Here is a 17,409-nt window from a genome sequence, read left to right as displayed (position 1 = left end):
ACATCTCATCAGTTAGTTATAAACCTATCATAATATTCACAGTACACTGACCTTAGTGAAGTTACTTTGAAGATGTCGAGCACAGTGTCTGTGTTCGGCTTGCACAGACCCTTCCTCCCACATACTCGCTAATGCTTCATGTAGGCCTTTGTGTTTGTCAGAAATAAATATCCAGTGATGACCATTGGAGATGTTCACATCTTCTTTCAAGAATTGTAGAAACCATGACCACGACGCCTTGCATTCTGATTCAACCACGGCATACGCAATCGGGAAAATTCTGTTGTTTGCGTCTATACCAATAGCTGTTAGAAGTTGACCAGTGTGATGACCCTTTATGTGACAGCCGTCGAGGCCAATCACAGGTCTACAATGAAGGAACCCAGCTTTGCAACACTTAAAACATATATACATACGTTTGAAAACAGGCTTACCCTCCGGACTTGCCTCAGATTCAATCTCTACTGTCGAGCCTGGGTTTGAACGTTTGAGCTCAGCTGCATAGTTCCATAGCGCCGCATATTGCTCAATGTACGATCCTTCTATTACTTGTGCAGCAAGTTTCTTAGCTCTATATGCTTTCACACGTGAACACTCGAGAATGAAGTCTTTTTGAACTTGATTCATGAAATCTGGAGCAGACCACGACTCTGTGTTTTTGAATTGTTGCATGTACGTCTTCGACAACCATTTAGATGTGGAAAACCTGTTACGATTAACCCTCGCACACGTATGCTCCGACCTAAATGTTTTGATGATAAACAAACCAGTCTTGCCTAGTAAAGAGGCATAACATGTCCACTTGCCGTTTGGATCCTTACACTCAGCTAGCACACGATCAGAATCATTTTTCTTAAAGTAAACATCTTTACCTGCTCTGATAGCATACTCTCTGATGGCTTCTTTGAATATGTGAGCGGTTTTGCATGTTAAACCCAGCTTCAAACTAGGGTTTATCATGTCAGTTGCCTCCTTAAACTCTTGGAAATTTGGAAGTCTTTTCTTTGGAATTTTTTTTCCCTGGACACTTGACGAGCCATTGCCATGTTCTGCTAGATCTGAATCTGATGACTCGTCAGTCATACCGATGTTAGCGTCCATGTCATACTCACTTTCATCTTCAGAAATGTCGTCTACATCGCTCATAACATTCTTTCCTTTTCCACGTAACGCTGAAAGTCCAATGTCTACAACATCACCATCTACGTGGACGTCATCGTCACTGGCTTCAAACCCAGGTTCTTGTTGCAAGTCATCATGGCCATGCTCATCTGATGATGCTTCATCGGCAATTGCAGCAGCTTCATGACCACCATCTTCATCCAGGTCTTCAATGCTTGGAGCTTCATCGACTTCTGCAGCTTCTTCATGACCACCATCTTCAGCCAGGTCTTCAATGCTTGGAGCTTCATCGACGTTTGCATCTTGTCCATGACAACCATCTTCAGTCATGTCTTCAATGCTTGGAGATTCATCAACGTTTGCAGCTTCTCCGTGACCACCATCTTCAGTCATGTCTTCAATGCTTGGAGATTCATCAACGTTTGCAGCTTCTCTGTGACCACCATCTTTAGTCATGTCTTCAATGCTTGGAGATTCTTCAACATTTGCAGCTTCTTCATGACCACCATTTTGAGTAAGGTCTTCCACAATCGGAGCATCTTGAGTAAGGTCTTCTACAACAGGACCATCTTCAGGAAGATCTTCCACATTTGCACCTTTATCATTCTCATGAGATTCTTTTGTAGTCACATCATCGACAATGTGACCTTCTTGAGACACGATGATCTACATATTGTTATCATTATCCCCATACACTATGTGTGGAACATTAACGGGATGATCGCAATACACATCGACAGCCCACTGTGTTCTCAGCGTCTTCGCCATAACGTCCAACAACGTCTCGTCGTCTTCAATGAATACCAGCTGCGTACCACGACTCTCAGGGTCATTCAATAAATAGACTGGGCCATCAAGAAATCCTAGTTGGACCCTCAATATATTGTGCAAGTACACTATAGACATCCTGTCTATATCTGCACAATCCAAGTGAGCTACACGCCCACCAACGTATTTCCAGTTAGCAGTCTCAATACTCATCGAACCCCCACAGTGTATGTTGATCACAAAGTTGTTCAGCAACGCATCTGCAACACAAAAAATAAATACAAATTAAATGACATAACCTAATAAATATTGCCCACCCATACACCCCAACACCCGACCAGATGAATTAAAAAGAGGAATAAATGAAATACTTGGAGACACAGAGGACCCACGGTTTCAATAATACCCGACCATTTAAAAACAATTGAAAAATATAGACAGGACAACGAAAACAAACAAAACCAACACCAGACACTTTAATGTGTGGTCCCCGAACCCATTTTATAAAAGTTCAAATTTCACAATCACCATCAGAGCATATTATTTTCTTTTCACTTACCGAAATCATCTTCGCTGTGAGGTCTATTATCAAAAGCTTCTTTCGCCGGCGATTTGGTCTTCTCTGTTGATTTCTTCTTCGCTGTCGATTTTGTTTTCATTGGCATTTTTGCCTTCGCCGGCGATTTCTTGTTTGCACGAGACGCAAAACTGCTTCTCTGCAAGTTTGGAGACGACCTCGTCGGACTCTTCGTCGGGGATTTACCTGGTGATTTCGCCATACCTTTGAAAATCAGGGTTTAGGTTTCTCGATTTGTAATGAAATTTGAACTCAGTTTTTTTAGTTTCATTTATTCGATTATATTAATTATTTTATCCATGACTTTAATATTTATTTGATAGTTTACTACAATACCATTTTACTTAGTAACACGTGACTCACACGTGAACATATAACTGACGGAACGTGACCCAACATAGACGGCAGGACCAATCTGTAACAAACATGAAGATTAAGGAGAAAACATCGATATTTTAAAGGCCGAGGGGCTTGTTGTCACACGTGCTATAGTTCAGGGGGCAATCCTGTCATTAATTCTTTTTTTTAGGGAATATAGTTTGATACTTTAACTAGTTCTAAATTGTTCAAACTTGCATTTGTAATTTTAGTTTGTACAATCAAATCAATAGTGCACTAGCATTAAAACTGGCTGGGTGGGCCCGTCAAATTTCCATATGGACTGGTATTTCCTCGCTTGGGTTGTTTTAAAGTTTGACGTCGTTTTTGCGTAAACATGTCATTTCTCAAGAGTGGAAAACGTCGATTGTGATCGTCATTTTTGCTTTCTCATTTATTGTCTGCATTAATCCCTTTTGTTTAATTGTAAATGCTGCTTACCTACGTAATAAGCAAATAATATCCATGATATATACATGTATTATGTATATAATATTTGTATATATTATGTGTGTGACTCAAAATAAGAAAGAAAATGATGGCCTGCGACACTGCAAGAATTACAACATATATACTTATGATACTAACTGGCATTCTCGTTGAGGCTGAAAATGTATAAAATATTAACATGAATCATCAATAATAAATATTCCAGAGTTTAAGCTTTAAGGGTCTCTTGACTATAAACTTTAGATAACCAAGAATAGCAAAATAGAATTGGAGTTTTCTTGTCAGCCAAACCAAGGTAGTCGCTTGAATTCAACAACTCTCTCTCTCTCTCTCTCTCTCTCTCTCTCTCTCTCTCTCTCTCTCTCTCTCTCTCTCTCTCTCTGAAAGAACACAGCGTAGTATTAACTGGAGATAATAGTTACCTTAAAATAGCAATAAAGCTTACCTGCTTTCAGAGAGTGTAATTATTATATGTACTGGTTATTTTTCAAAAACACCTCTCTCTCTCTCTCTCTCTCTCTGATCACTCCATAGCTTTTTTCCCCAGAGGTTCAAGCTTTATTTTTATTCCCCATATTTCTTACATCTTATTAAGCCTTCGATATTCTCTGCACTCTGGTGTCATTTTCATTTTTTTTCTAAGTTTTTTTTTTTTGTCACGCAGCGCTCAATAATGGATGTTTGGTCCCCAAGTTTTTTCAAAGTTTTCATGCCCTCCTTCAGCTCAAAAACCATGGTACGTACTTCTATGCAGTCTCTCTATTTTTTTTTTTCTTTCTCAAAAGAAAACACACACACACACAAACACACACACTTTAGAGGCATATCAGTATCAAACGTTTTTAAGGAAACGTTTTTATTATTATTGCAGTTGATTCCCCGGGCTTTCGTTCGACTCCATTTCCGAAACGCACCGAGTATGGTCTTTCTAAACACTGAGTACTACTCCGATTTGTTGATCGGCGTCGAACGCGACGGAAAGAATCTGTATTTCACGGACGGCTGGGATCGATTCGCGAGAAACCACTCTCTGACTCGCGGCGACTTTTTGATATTCAAGCTCGTAGTCAACGACACTTTTCAAGTCAATGTCTACGGAAGAAACGGTTGCAAGAAGGAGCTCATAATCACCGATCATTCCACTGATGATATTCCTCTTTATTTCCTTCCTGGTTCTCGAGTTGAACGCAAATCAGAGGCTTCTGGTGATTATTTTATTTTATTTTTTGCGTTGTCATATTATTATACATTGTCGGTTTTTATGATAATGTTATGGTCATGTATGATTAGTTTTTGCCTCTTTCATTTTCTTTTCAGATTATACCCATAATGTCAAACGTGACAAAGTTGTAGGAACAAGCCGTGTCTCCAACAAAATTGAAAAGAAATCAAGTTTGTAAATTAGTCGATCATCAAACCATAAATATACATAATTTTGTTTTTGTAAATACATACATAAATGGACGGATTTAGTTAAGGCCCAAGGGATCTACAGTCCTTTCTGATTTTAATTTTTTTTTTACCCCTAAAATTTTTGCAAATTTGTCCCCCTAAGTTTTTTTTTTTTTTTTTTTTTTTTTTTTTTTGGAATATTAACCCCCTCATACATTTCTGACTCCTGTTACAACAAAAAGATCAATCTTCAATAACATATTATATATTATAATGAAAGTAATACTTCAAATTTCTAGGAAAATATATATTTGTGTTAAAATCTATTTTATGTTACTATGGAAATTGTATTTATTGTCATAAAATGATAATTATAAAAGGGTAATCTAGCAACGTAGCCAATTTCAAACATGGTTTTAAGGATGTAACCAACGTTTGGTAAATTTTGTAATCTAGCCATTTACAGAAATAAACGGTTAGAAAATATCGAAAATACCCTTATGTAACATAAATCATAGAAACCAAATACTAGTCAATGTTTCAGCCAACCGAAGTTTATCGTGCGTAAAATAAACGGAAATTAACTGAAATTAACAAAGCATGGGAGATTAACAAAAAATTAGAAAGAAATAAACGCTCAATAACCAACTTTGCCAAATATATAATTTTTTTAAAAAATTCTAAATATATACACGTGTATTAACTTCGAAAATTCGTATTGAAAATTTGATCGGCTTGTGAATAACACCGTAATAAATGCGTATCAAAGGAAAGGAAAGAAATATCAATTGATAACACCATCGACAACTTCAAACTGGTGGGCATTGATCGGCTCTACCTGCACATATGTAAATTTACCATAATTAACAGAAATTAATAAAGCAGCGGAGATTAACAAAAAATTATAAAGAAATAAACGCTCAATAACAAACTTTACCAAATATAGAATTTTTTTTTTAAATTCTAAATATATACACGTGTATTAACTTCGAAAATTTTGGTTGATCAAACGTGGGCTACAAGTTTTGTAAGCAAATTCTAGTAGAGGATATTATAGTAATTAACATCTTACATAATTAAGACACGTCATCATTTTTTTGCTAGAGTGAAAATTTGGACGAAACGTTGGCTAGATTACAATTTCAACGTTTCAGGTGGCGTTCGACTAATTTTTCATTATAAAAAGCTATACTTTCTATATATTATTTCTATCTTCTATTTTACAAATTTTGTATTTATAAGTCTACGTATATCATAATCATCATCCCTTCATTTGTTATTTATTGTAGCTTAAAATTTGTTAGCTGCTAAAATAAATTCTTTTATTTATAAAGTTATTTAAAGGACTTGTCCCACTTTAGATTAAGTCAACTCACTCGTATTTAAGCTAATCCATATAATTAAAATGACGATAAAATAGATACTTTTAAATCTATAACAGCATTTTCTTGCTCTATTTTTTGGTTGCTTCTTCAACCAGCCATTTCTAGTTCAACTATATTGGCTTCCGAGTACAACAAAGGAATCAAGTGATCACGTGTTTTCAAATATGCATTATACAAGAGTTCAAGCTTTGTTCGCTCGACAAGTATATTTTAAGGTGAAACGTACGACTGATATATTTTGTTATTTGAAGGGATTAATAAGAAGGAAAATGTCTCTAAGGGTAAAAGTACAGCGCAAGAAAGCTCTGAGGGGAAGAGAATCATTAAAGACGACTCATCATCATCAGACAGTTTAGGTGATAATTTGATTTTGTAGTGTTATCTTTTTTATCTAATAATATTATGATCATGCATCTGTATCTAATAATTTTTTTCCAGGGTCATTTTCGGAAGAGAGCGATGATGAAGAGCTTGTGGGAACAAGTAGTGCTCACAAGAGACAAAAAAAGAAATCAGGTTTCTGTAGTTGACAATCATTATCAAAGGAATATATATATATATATATATATGTAACTATATTTTGCTGATCACAATTGATATGTTTCTTATTGGAAGAGATTGAGAAGTACGTGAAGGTGAATAAGGGTAAAAGTAAAGCAGTAATTAAGAAAAAGAGAGTCTGTGAAGGTGAAAAGGATGGCCAGATAGAGAACCGTCACTTTACCATTACCATAGGCGCTTCATCACCATACCGTTACTTAGCGGTAATGAACTAACTATGCTTATAATTTTATTTTTGTTTTTCTGGTAGGTAACATCACTATCTTTATTTATTTTGTGACTTTTTTTATTAGGGCTTTTATTAACCGGATCGAATCAGACCGATTTTAACTAAGTTTGTCTACTCGGATATCGAACTAGACCGTTTGTTAAAAAAATAATTCGAATTCCACCCCATATTCGGTTTGCCTCAACTCCAACCGATTTTTATATCTCAACTACAATTGGACAAAGTTTTTAACCATAAGAAAGGTTAACCAAGGTCTATTGGCTTGACCAAATCAAAAGATAATAATTAAGAAAAATGGGGAAATAGCGGGTTATTAGGGTAAAAAAAAATAATAACAAATTAAAGGGTTAAAGGTTCGTTAGATTAGTCAAGTTGCCATCTTTAATTCCCAATTCCAAACATTTCATTTTGGTTGAAAAACTTTTCAAACACTTTCAAGCTTGAGTGAGACATTTGGCGTATGTAATGCTTATTGTTTTCTTTCTTTTGGGCAGCAAATTCCTCGGTGGGCGAAGATAGGAATAACGTTCGATGAAGCTTTGGTGCTCCGTAATCTCAATGACAACAAGCTTTGGCCGGTGAAGATCAAGCCTACGACCCTTGGACGGCTCGGGATAAGAACGGGTTGGAACGAATTCTTCAAGAACTACGGTCTAAGGCACAAAGACAAGTGCCGTTTCGAGATCGTTGTTGGTCAAGACAATACTTGCCGAAAGCTTCTAGTTCAAGTTGTTCGTGGTAATTGAAAATATATATTTCCATTTCTTATTATGATCCTCTTTCTACAATATATATTTGCATGTATTTCTAGATAGATATGCATGCATGCATGAGAGGATCATAAAATTCATTCAACACTTATTTTTCTAGGTTACGAATTCTAGTACGGACCGTTGATATATATTGTTTTTGAATGTTAGTTTGCACTAGCTACTATTATTATGATGTAATATTTATGAACTAGCGTGTGGGCGAAATTTCAATGGTTTTATGTTTTCCCGTAGAAATATGCCATTCAAAGGTAAAATTCCAATATATATATAAACTTTATTATTTTAAGTAATATTTCAAAATATCTATTAGTATATTATACATGTCGTTAAGCAGTACATCTAACGATATCAGTATTTCAATACTTGTCTGAAGAAAGATGATGATACTAGTCCAGTTATTGCTTTGCGTTATCACAGTAGTCTTTTAATTTTAAATGGCCAGCATCAGGACCAAGCCAGGATATCCATTTAGGAGGGGCTAATTTGTAAAAAAAAATTCAGGGGGGCTAATTTATAAATTTTAAAGGTAAAAAATTTATAAAAAAATGAAAAATGAGTAAAAAATGCAAAAAAAAAAAATTGAGGGGGAGCTAAAGCCCCCCCTCAATTACAGCTGGCTTCGTGCCTGACCAGCATATTTAATATTAGAATTTTGCAGGGAACGAATTAGTACATGAAAATTGGTTTTGAAGATGGGAAGATCAAAATACGATTAATTTAAAATTTTAAAAATACCGATTTTACTTACAATATAGACTGTTACCTATTATAGTCTCTTAAATAAAATCCTTCAAATGTAAGTACAATAAATATTATTTAAAAGAAATAATAATATAAATACAAGGGCATAATAGAAAGCGGGAAAAATCAAAATATTCTTTAAATGTAGCATTAAGATGTTATTCTTGAAATTAAAGTTAAAGATCGCTACTGTGTGCCCAAAAATATTTGGAATATCATAAACCGGACCGCGTCATCTGTTTTCTAAAAGGTTGGTCCAACTAAAATGGTTTTCTTAATCCGACTGTTAATACAACTTGTATAAACGACTTGTATATATATATATATATATATATATATATAACTTTAGTCCATTTCAATTTTACATTTTACAATTTTATTTATTTAGATATATGTTTTTGGTTAAATTTGAAAATGAAAAATCAATCTTAATTTTTTTTGAAAACGAAAACTGTATTATTGATGATTTTAATAAGGACAGAATACAGAAATTCGAGCGGAGATAAACTCCTACAGATAGTTGATACTGTTTAGAAAAAGAGCACGAAGTTATCAGAAAAGAAAACTAAAACTCCTGAGAGACAAACAGTAACAAAGATGTCAAGATACATCTAACGGGATTCCTCCCTTGCCCTCCGGAAAAGGAGAACTAGCTTGTTGGTTGGTTCACCGAAGAACCATTATTCTTTGGGATGTTTAAGCCCGGTGATTCGAAAACCATGACTTCAATGAGGTCCTTAGCATCCTTAAGATCTTCACGTTTTCCTTTTATACTTTTGTATTTTCGCTGAGTACGAGAAGTCTTGACTTGGCCGAGTTGGGTGCAGATCGTAGCTTCCCCTGATAACAGCCTGCGTTTCTTAGTAGACGAGTCGACTAGTAGAGGGACTGGGCCGAAAACAGACTTGGGGCAGGTATGGGCCATATCAGGAATAAGGATTTTTTTCCCTTGGGCTTTCTGATCAGCTGAGGGCGTATTTGCAAGCCCAAACGGCCCAGCTCCCTTAAAATCTTCCAGCGGCTTAGTGGGCTTCCCAGGCCCAGGGTCAGAAGGGTTTCCTGCTGAATTAATTGCCACGCGGTTTCTAGGGGAGGGAGAGCGTTCGTCAACGCGATGAAGGAGGGCCGGGGAATGCGGGGCTACCGAATCCGAGCGATTTCCTGGGGATATGGATGAAGACTCGGAGAATCCGGAGTTGAAGTGGGTCGCGGAAAAAAAGGGATTGGCACGCGAGATCGGCTGAGAGACTTTCGGCGAGGATTTCAGCGAAGAATCTCCCGGCGAGTGATTCTGTTGTGGCGCTATCGGCGAGTGATTCTGTGGAGAATCTTCCGGCGAGTGATGCTGTAGAGGTGCTGTCAGCGGAGAAGATGGTTCGCGGCGGCTTGGAGGTTCTGGCGTGATGGTTGATACAGCTTCCAGTTCGTCAAAACAGGAGATGCGCGCCGATTCCGATCGAAGCCAGGGTCCGAGAACATGGCGAGGAATTCCGGACGAGTCGGGGGTAGTGATTTCCGGGGCTGAGCAGGAGGCGAGGTCATGGCCGATAATACCACAGCCATAGCAGAGAAAAGGTAATTTTTCGTATTTGAAAGAAATCCAAAAAATATTTCCTGCTATCGGGATATAGCGACCTGGGTAGATAGGCTTTGAAAGATTATGTTTCATTCTGAACCTGAAGAAGTCCTTGAGGATAGAACAGAAGGAATTGTCCCATTTCAGCTCTGAAATGTCACCTCCGGAGCAGGCTAATCTGGTGATGTTTTTCTTGGTTCGAGCTTGGAGTGGAACACCATAGATGCGGGTCCAGAGGTTGACAGAGGTGAAAGCACAGTCTTCCCAGCGCTCCGAGTCGGGCCAAGGCTCGAGGAGGAGGACACCGCCAATGAAGCACCACGGGCCTTTCTCAAGTAGTCGAGCACGCTGCTTGGGGTCGGAGAATTCGAACCCAATGAAGAAGACGCCAGCAGATTTGTCGAGGAGTTTCGAGCGCCAAGTCGGTTCTCCCCACCAGAGACGGGAAATGATGGTTATGAGGAGTTTAAGGGTTCCTATGCGCGGAGCAATAACTTTACCAACCGCTGCAGAGGAGCGAGGATGTGCCACCGAGCGGGATCCACAGCCGCGAAGAGTGTCATCCCATGCTTCTTCGTCCATCCTGAGCGAAGCGGTTTGGTTGACGAGATGGTTTACAGAGGGAGGGATTGGGTTCATTTGAGAGTGATTTTTAGGGTGAGGAAAGCTCACAGGCAATGGAGGGCTCATCAGGAAGTTGAGAGCATCTCAATTCTTGAAAGTTTATTTCAAAAATTAAAAAAATCAATCAATCTTAATTGGTTTTAACTAAACCGGAATAGTTTATAAGTGGTTATTGTTCTGGTAGGTGTTGTTTAATTTTTACTTTATCGCAAGATTAACATGTTTACAGTTTTTATTGCGAGAATAGTTTTTTTACGTTGTAAAATTTATTTTTATTTTTACTTTTTTATGTTTACAGTCTGTTTTTTTTTTTTTTTAATTTGTCTACTATTTTAAGCTCTATATTACTTTATTTAATGCTTACACTTTCATTTATAAAGAAAGTAAGTGTTTAGTGATTGAAAAAAAAAACGCTATTTTTAAAAGGATTTAAATTAAAGGGTTCAGTAGATATATAGTCATATTTACATGTATGATTTGCTATTTAGAAAATTTTTAATAAAATATTTGGTATATAGTCAACTTCTATGTAATCAGTTGTAAATAATAGTGTAAATTGTCGTAACCGTGATAAAATTTGGCTATTTATCAAATATTTACTAAAAATTGACTAACTAGCAATTTAAAAATGTAAATATGTATAGTTTGTTAATTATTTGTATTTTAAAAAGGGAAATGTTCTCAACTGATAATAATAGCAACTATGTTTTTGAACATTTTTTATTAATAACTGTATATTTATATGATGTACTCTAAGATGTTATTTTTGCTGGTTAGGTCCGATTAGAAGCTGTGGGTTGAGGGTGGACCGAACGGATCCACAGTCCTTTGAGGTAATGTAAATCAGCTCAAATTTAACATTGGGCCTCTGACAGATCTGAAATAGATTCAAAAGCCCAATTACAATCTCTCTCTCTCTCCAATTCTTCAATTTCCCCCAAATCTCCATTCACGCTCTCTTCGACAATGGCGGCTCTTGCTCGAATCTCCAGGAAGACCCTAACCTCCTACGCCGCCGCGGCGACTCAACAACAGAGCGGCCTCGGAAGCCTCCTCCTCCGCCGCGATCTCTCCGCCGAAGCCGTGCCGGCGGTAAAATCCGCCTCCGCGCCTCCGACGCCGTCGCCGGATCGAGTCCGGTGGGACTACCGCGGACAGAGGAAGATAATTCCGCTCGGTCAGTGGCTCCCGAAGGTCGCCGTAGACGCTTACGTGGCGCCGAACGTCGTCCTCGCCGGACAGGTCACGGTCTGCGACGGCTCCTCCGTGTGGCCCGGCGCTGTGCTTCGGGGCGATCTCAACAAAATCACCGTCGGATTCTGCGCCAACGTCCAGGAGCGATGCGTGATCCACGCCGCCTGGTCTTCGCCGACAGGTTCGTTCTTTGTCGATCGCTCTTAGGGTTTTCGAAGTTTACTTATATCTGTTGGCGATGCAATTCGTGCATTTTTTTTTGGTGGAAAAACGTTGCGGAGGAAAAGAGACTTTGGAGTTGTGGTGAAATTTGCTGGTTTCGAGCTTAGTGATCTCCATTATCATTATTACTAAAATTGTGGTTGTTTGCATAAAAGTGATTTCTCAATGTTCGTATTTCTACAATAGGTTATTGTCTGTGGTTATGAGACTACAAGTGACGAGTGAACTTGCTCTGAGTTAAGGTTAGAAACAGAACAATAGAGGTAAAATCATGAAATCGTTGAATTTAGGGTATTGAGGATCAGAGGCTGTAAGTACAAGGATTAAATTCTGTGAATTTAGGAGTTGATTGTGATAAATTATAGGTTGATTGCTGGAGAGTAAAAGTTCTTAACTTTTTTGGGTTTTAGTTTAGGAGCCTTTGAAAGTTACTTCTGGTTACAATAGGTTGATTTTTCTGTTTCTCACTTTAAACTGGGCTCAAAAGACTAGAGTAAAGAGCATATAATCCCCTTTTTAAGAAACTGCTTTACTTGTTGGCAGTCTTTAGTTCAGGATTCTTCATTTCTGAAGAAAACGAGAATCTCATTAAGGTTGGGACGTTCCTTAACCGGCGTACCTAGGCTCTGAGATTTCTAAAAACTCATGTGCAGGGATTTTTTTGTTGCTTTTCCATATTAGGTCTTGATTGTTAATCTATGTGAATGTGTTTTTTTTTATGATTGGTTCCTTGTTTTGACACTTTGACTTGAGATTACTGAAACTTGTTGCCTTTTTCCCTCTCCATATGAATATAGTATATACCCAATGGAAGCTTTTCATATTTTATCAGTAACATCATTTCATATCTTATCAGCTCTAGATATCCTTATTGTGCTAGCGAAGTTATTTACACGATCTGAAAAATATCGGTTGTCTCAGGTCTTCCTGCTGAGACGATGATCGAGAGGTATGTGACGATCGGAGCGTACAGTCTCCTTCGATCGTGCACGATCGAGCCCGAGTGCATCATCGGACAGCACTCGATTCTCATGGAGGGCTCGCTGGTGGAAACCCACTCGATCCTCGAGGCCGGTTCGGTCGTTCCTCCGGGGAGGCGAATTCCGACTGGCGAGCTTTGGGCAGGGAATCCCGCGAGGTTCGTCAGAGCTCTCACCCATGAAGAGACCTTAGAGATCCCAAAGCTCGCCATCGCGATCAATGACTTGAGCAAAGAGCACTTCATGGAGTTTCTTCCTTATTCCACGGCCTATTTGGAGGTTGAGAAGCTTAAGAAGTCTATGGGCATCACAATCTGATGATTATTATTATTTTACTTTTTTTTTTTTTTTTTTTTTTTTGGGTTTGTTTTGCATCTTTTGTTAGGAGATGTTTTTTTTTTGTAAGGAAATAAGGAGAGCTCCGAGAGAGACAAAGAACGACAATCAGTTTTTGTAATTTTTTCTTTTTCATCATATAAATCCGGTGGTTTCTTTATTTTCCAACAGAGACATAAAGACAGAGACCTGATGAAAATTGTAATTTTTCCTGTTTCATCTCTGAATGCAAAGGATTGTTTGTGACTCTCTCTCTCTCTCTCTCTCTCTCTCTCTCATTTTGTTATTAAAAATCTCCCTCCCTCTCTCTCTCTCTCTCATTTTGTTATTAAAAATCTCCCTCCCTCTCTCTCTCTCTCTCATTTTGTTATTAAAAATCTCCCTCCCTCTCTCTCTCTCTCTCTCTCTCTCTCATTTCGTTATTAAAAAAGTGTTAATTTTGTTTGTTCATAACTTTGGTCATCTAGTTAATTAGTCACTGTAGACTAATGTCTTTAGCAAAAAAATTATAATTACTTAATGGATTAATTACAATAATTCCCCCTCAATTCTGTGTTCGGTAACAAACTGCCCCTTCAATTCGAAAAAACCACAAAAAATTATCTAACTTTGGTTTTCATCGAGTTTTGCCCCTTCCGTCAATATTCGACAGTTAAATCGATCTCTGAGACACGTTTTAGTCACGTGACAACTTATTTGAGGTTATAATTGTACTTTTTACCATATCTATTTTATTTATGGGATTATTTTTATTTCTAAACAATTTTTTATATAATTTTAAATTATTATTCATATTAATTATAAATTAAATACTATAATATATAAAGCCAAAATGGAACCTAACCCACAATCTCTTGTATCGTCGATCCTAATCGCCCTCATAACCGACAAAAGCTGACGGTTGAGGAAATCCTCGACGCTGAGATTATCGTCATTTGCTTCCGCTCCATCGTTCGGTGCCGATTCTTCCGGCCAGGCTTCGAGCGATTTGCCCAGCTCAAATTCGACATCTGTGAGCAAGGGACATTCGCTGCAACTTGAAATGGTCACGGCTAGAGAGAGGCTTCGGCGGGACGATCGACGAAGAGCTCGCCCAACTCCACGCTCTCAACCCTCGCCGCCGAGTTCTTCACCATCGCCACCGAACCACACTCTCGTCATTAATCCGACACTCTCGTCCAATCAACCGTCCTCATCCCCCAATCCGCCACCAAACCCACTCCAAAATCCTAATCTCCGTCCCCAAACAAAAACCCCCAATCAGAACAATTAAATCTCAATCCAACGACGACAATTCCTCCGCCTCAACGGCACTGAGTACTATCTGCCGTCTGCAACCTTTACCCTATCTTCGATGGAGTCCAGTAGGGAAAGCTTCCCTCTCATCGACTTACTCGTCTTCCTCTCTCTCTACTTCGTCGTCGTTCAAAACTCTGGCTTCAGCAAGTATGCCATGTTCAACATGATGCAGGCGATCGTGCTTGATGTTTTGCTCATTTTCCCGGATATCATCGAGCGGAGCTTCGATCCCCACGGCAGCCTAGGGGCTTGACCTTGTGATGAGCTTGGACAGCACCGTGTTTCTTTCCTATTTGTCTGTTCGAGTTACGGATCTTCGTCGTGCTTCCTTGGCTAGCTTCTGGGGCTTCCGATCGTCGCCGAAGCCGCTGACAAACAAGTTCTTTGAGTTTTTAATGTTAGTACAGAGACTAGTTCTTTGATTTGGTGTAATTATACTGAAGAAGAAAAAGAAGAAGATAACAATTTTTTTTTTTTATTTAGTAAATCTGTGATTGAGAATCATGATTTAACACATTCTTAAATTCAATAATATTAAGAATTCAATTATGAATGGATTTTTGAAATGATTAATTTTTTAATTGATAGAATATCCTATTTATTATGTTGAAATGGAGGGTAAAAATATAATTTTCCTCATTTTAATTGCTCACGTGCATAAAAAGTGCACATTTATTGGACGGCAACCGAGAAATGTTGACGAAAGGGGCAAAAGTCGAAAAAAAATCAAAGTTCAGATAATTTTTTATGGCTATTTCGAATTGAGGGGGAAGTTTATTACCGACCTCAGAGTTGGGGGGTATTTTTTGTAATTGATCCTTATTTAATTTGGTAAATGAGTTTCAAGTTGCTTAGGAGCTGTGTTTAATGACTTAATGAAAATAATTAAAACAAAAAATTATGAAAATAGCCAATTTAAACGTTTGACATTGCTAAATAACAACGTTTGATAAATCTTTAGGTAAATAGCCGTAAATAATGACGTTACCTAATATATGGAGGTGACTATTTATCTAAGATTTACGTCTGTAAATAAATGAAAATGGCTATGTACCTAAAATTTACCAAACGTTGGTTATTTAGTAATGTCAAACGTTTAAGTTGGCTATTTTTCTAATGGAAGTTATTAAACCAATGGTCCGATAATTATTTACTCAGAAAATTAATTTACAGACCAAACTACAACTCGGTGTAATAATTTCAGAACTACTTACCTTTAAAAAGCCTAACCAAATTTGTATAATTTGTCCATGAATGACGCAACTAATGGTAGGTTTCTAGAAGATAAATAACGACGACACATAGAAAGATTATTGACCTCATTAACTAAACAGTTGTATTAACATTGTAAAATGGGAAAAATATCAATCTTTGAGGAAATTGACTCTCAATTAAACTTGGCCTAACTGTAGCGGGACAAGACGGAATCCCCGCTACCGTTAGGCACAGGAACGGGAGCGGGACTCCCGTTACTGCTACCGGGACGGGACGGGAGTCCCGTTAATGGGACTAACGGGATACGGTGATCCCGTTAGTCCCGGCCGAGTTTTTAAATTCTGGTCGTTGAATCAAAGCCGAAAAAAGTAGCCGTTTTTTTTTACCGTTTAAAACTAGCCGTTGGTGCCTATTCCGAGTTTTTTACCCATTTACCCACAACCGAGGAGGTCGAAGGGGAAGAGCTTCCCGAGGTGAACGAATGCACCGTTTTGAAGAAAATTGGTTGCACTTGTCTCAAAACTCCCCCGACCTATACACCCAATACTCTTTCGATCCAAATTATGTTGCTCCTACTTTCGGCCATTCGGAATTCACCGAAATTCTAAACACCCAAGTGCCATACTACCCTCAAATGGATCTCGAGCAAGCCTATCAAGTTCAAATTTCTCCATCCGAAGTGGCTTATGAAGCATTTCAAGAATTCGAGCAACATTATCGTGAATCCCAAAATCCAAATGAAGAAGAAGATGACGATGAAACCCAAAATCCAAATGAAGAAGAGGAGGAGGAGGAGGAAGAAGAAGACCTACCACAACCACCACCTCAACGTCGAAGTCAAGTTCCACGACCTCGATAACGTGAATAACAAGAGGAGACACAACAATGATGACAACGACGAGCACGACAACAACAACAACAACATGAAGGTGCTCAACAACAACAACAACCACCACGATGTCGTGCTAGGTCCGTTGTGTGGACTTTCTTTGAAGAGGTGATTGCGAACGACGAAAAAGCTGGAAAATGTCACAGTTGTGGCAAAATCTTCAGCGCTCACAACACAAGAGTCGGGACGTCGCTATTGTGGAGTCATCACAGACACTGCCAGGGGAATCAATCTGGAGCTCGTCAAGCTAGGTAAGTCACATCGATCCTATAAGCTTTAGACGTGATTTAGTAGAATATTTTGTTTCCACCGATCAATCTTTTAGTCATATCGAATCTCAAGGCTTCGTTAGATTCATGAGTTCTATAATTCCAAATGTTCAAATAATGTCTAGGGAAGCCTTGAGATCCGATATCCTAAAATGGTTTTGGGGAGAAAAGGAACAAAAGAAAGACACAATATCATCTGGTAGGTATAGCGTATCCTTAACCTCGGATATCTGGACTGGTCAATCAAAGATGGATTTTATGAGTGTTGTAGGGCATAATATAGACGACGATTGGAACCTCAACAAACGTATCATAGCCTTTAGGAGGATAGAAGGTTCTCACACTAGTCAAAACATCTTAGACATCATAGTTTGTGTTATAGCTGAGTGGGGTTTGACCGATAGGATTATATCTGTTACCTTAGATAAT

At 38.2% G+C, this 17,409-nt stretch overlaps 2 protein-coding genes and 1 long non-coding RNA gene across 3 annotated transcripts; all 3 read left to right on the top strand.

Annotated features, from left to right (window-relative positions):
• Nucleotides 1–3,968: 3,968 nt before the first annotated feature.
• On the top strand, nt 3,969–4,695 carry LOC149383236 (putative B3 domain-containing protein At5g66980). The gene is made up of 3 exons (XM_089627720.1): nt 3,969–4,031; nt 4,167–4,500; nt 4,613–4,695. The coding sequence occupies exons 1-3, from the start codon at nt 3,969–3,971 to the stop codon at nt 4,693–4,695; spliced, it is 480 nt and encodes a 159-aa protein (XP_089483846.1).
• Nucleotides 4,696–6,535: 1,840 nt separating this feature from the next.
• Nucleotides 6,536–7,693, top strand: LOC149383235 (uncharacterized). Its single transcript, XR_016301639.1, has 3 exons — nt 6,536–6,588; nt 6,688–6,836; nt 7,357–7,693. It is a non-coding gene; the product is annotated as an uncharacterized LOC149383235 (long non-coding RNA).
• Nucleotides 7,694–11,472: 3,779 nt separating this feature from the next.
• On the top strand, nt 11,473–13,554 carry LOC149383234 (gamma carbonic anhydrase-like 2, mitochondrial). The gene is made up of 2 exons (XM_089628639.1): nt 11,473–11,951; nt 12,914–13,554. Exons 1-2 carry the CDS (start codon nt 11,543–11,545, stop codon nt 13,288–13,290), a joined length of 786 nt encoding a protein of 261 aa, XP_089484765.1. The 5' UTR covers nt 11,473–11,542; the 3' UTR covers nt 13,291–13,554.
• The last annotated feature ends 3,855 nt before the right edge of the window (nt 13,555–17,409 follow it).

The sequence above is a fragment of the Urtica dioica genome, chromosome 10 (genome assembly GCF_054948205.1).
Source record: "Urtica dioica subsp. dioica isolate 48M chromosome 10, U.dioica_male_clone48M_v1_H2, whole genome shotgun sequence".
NCBI lineage: Eukaryota > Viridiplantae > Streptophyta > Magnoliopsida > Rosales > Urticaceae > Urtica > Urtica dioica.
The sequence above is the reverse complement of the archived record's forward strand: the minus strand, read 5'-3'. Positions and strand labels throughout refer to the sequence as shown.

Bases quoted from the DNA above. Each gene is read 5' to 3' on its own strand.
- LOC149383236 (XM_089627720.1), top strand. From the start codon at position 3,969: ATGGATGTTTGGTCCCCAAGTTTTTTCAAAGTTTTCATGCCCTCCTTC. The intron at 4,032-4,166 runs GTACGTACTTCT...TTATTATTGCAG, and splicing joins CCTTCAGCTCAAAAACCATG to TTGATTCCCCGGGCTTTCGT. The intron at 4,501-4,612 runs GTGATTATTTTA...TTTTCTTTTCAG, and splicing joins ACGCAAATCAGAGGCTTCTG to ATTATACCCATAATGTCAAA.
- LOC149383234 (XM_089628639.1), top strand. From the start codon at position 11,543: ATGGCGGCTCTTGCTCGAATCTCCAGGAAGACCCTAACCTCCTACGCC. The intron at 11,952-12,913 runs GTTCGTTCTTTG...CGGTTGTCTCAG, and splicing joins CGCCTGGTCTTCGCCGACAG to GTCTTCCTGCTGAGACGATG.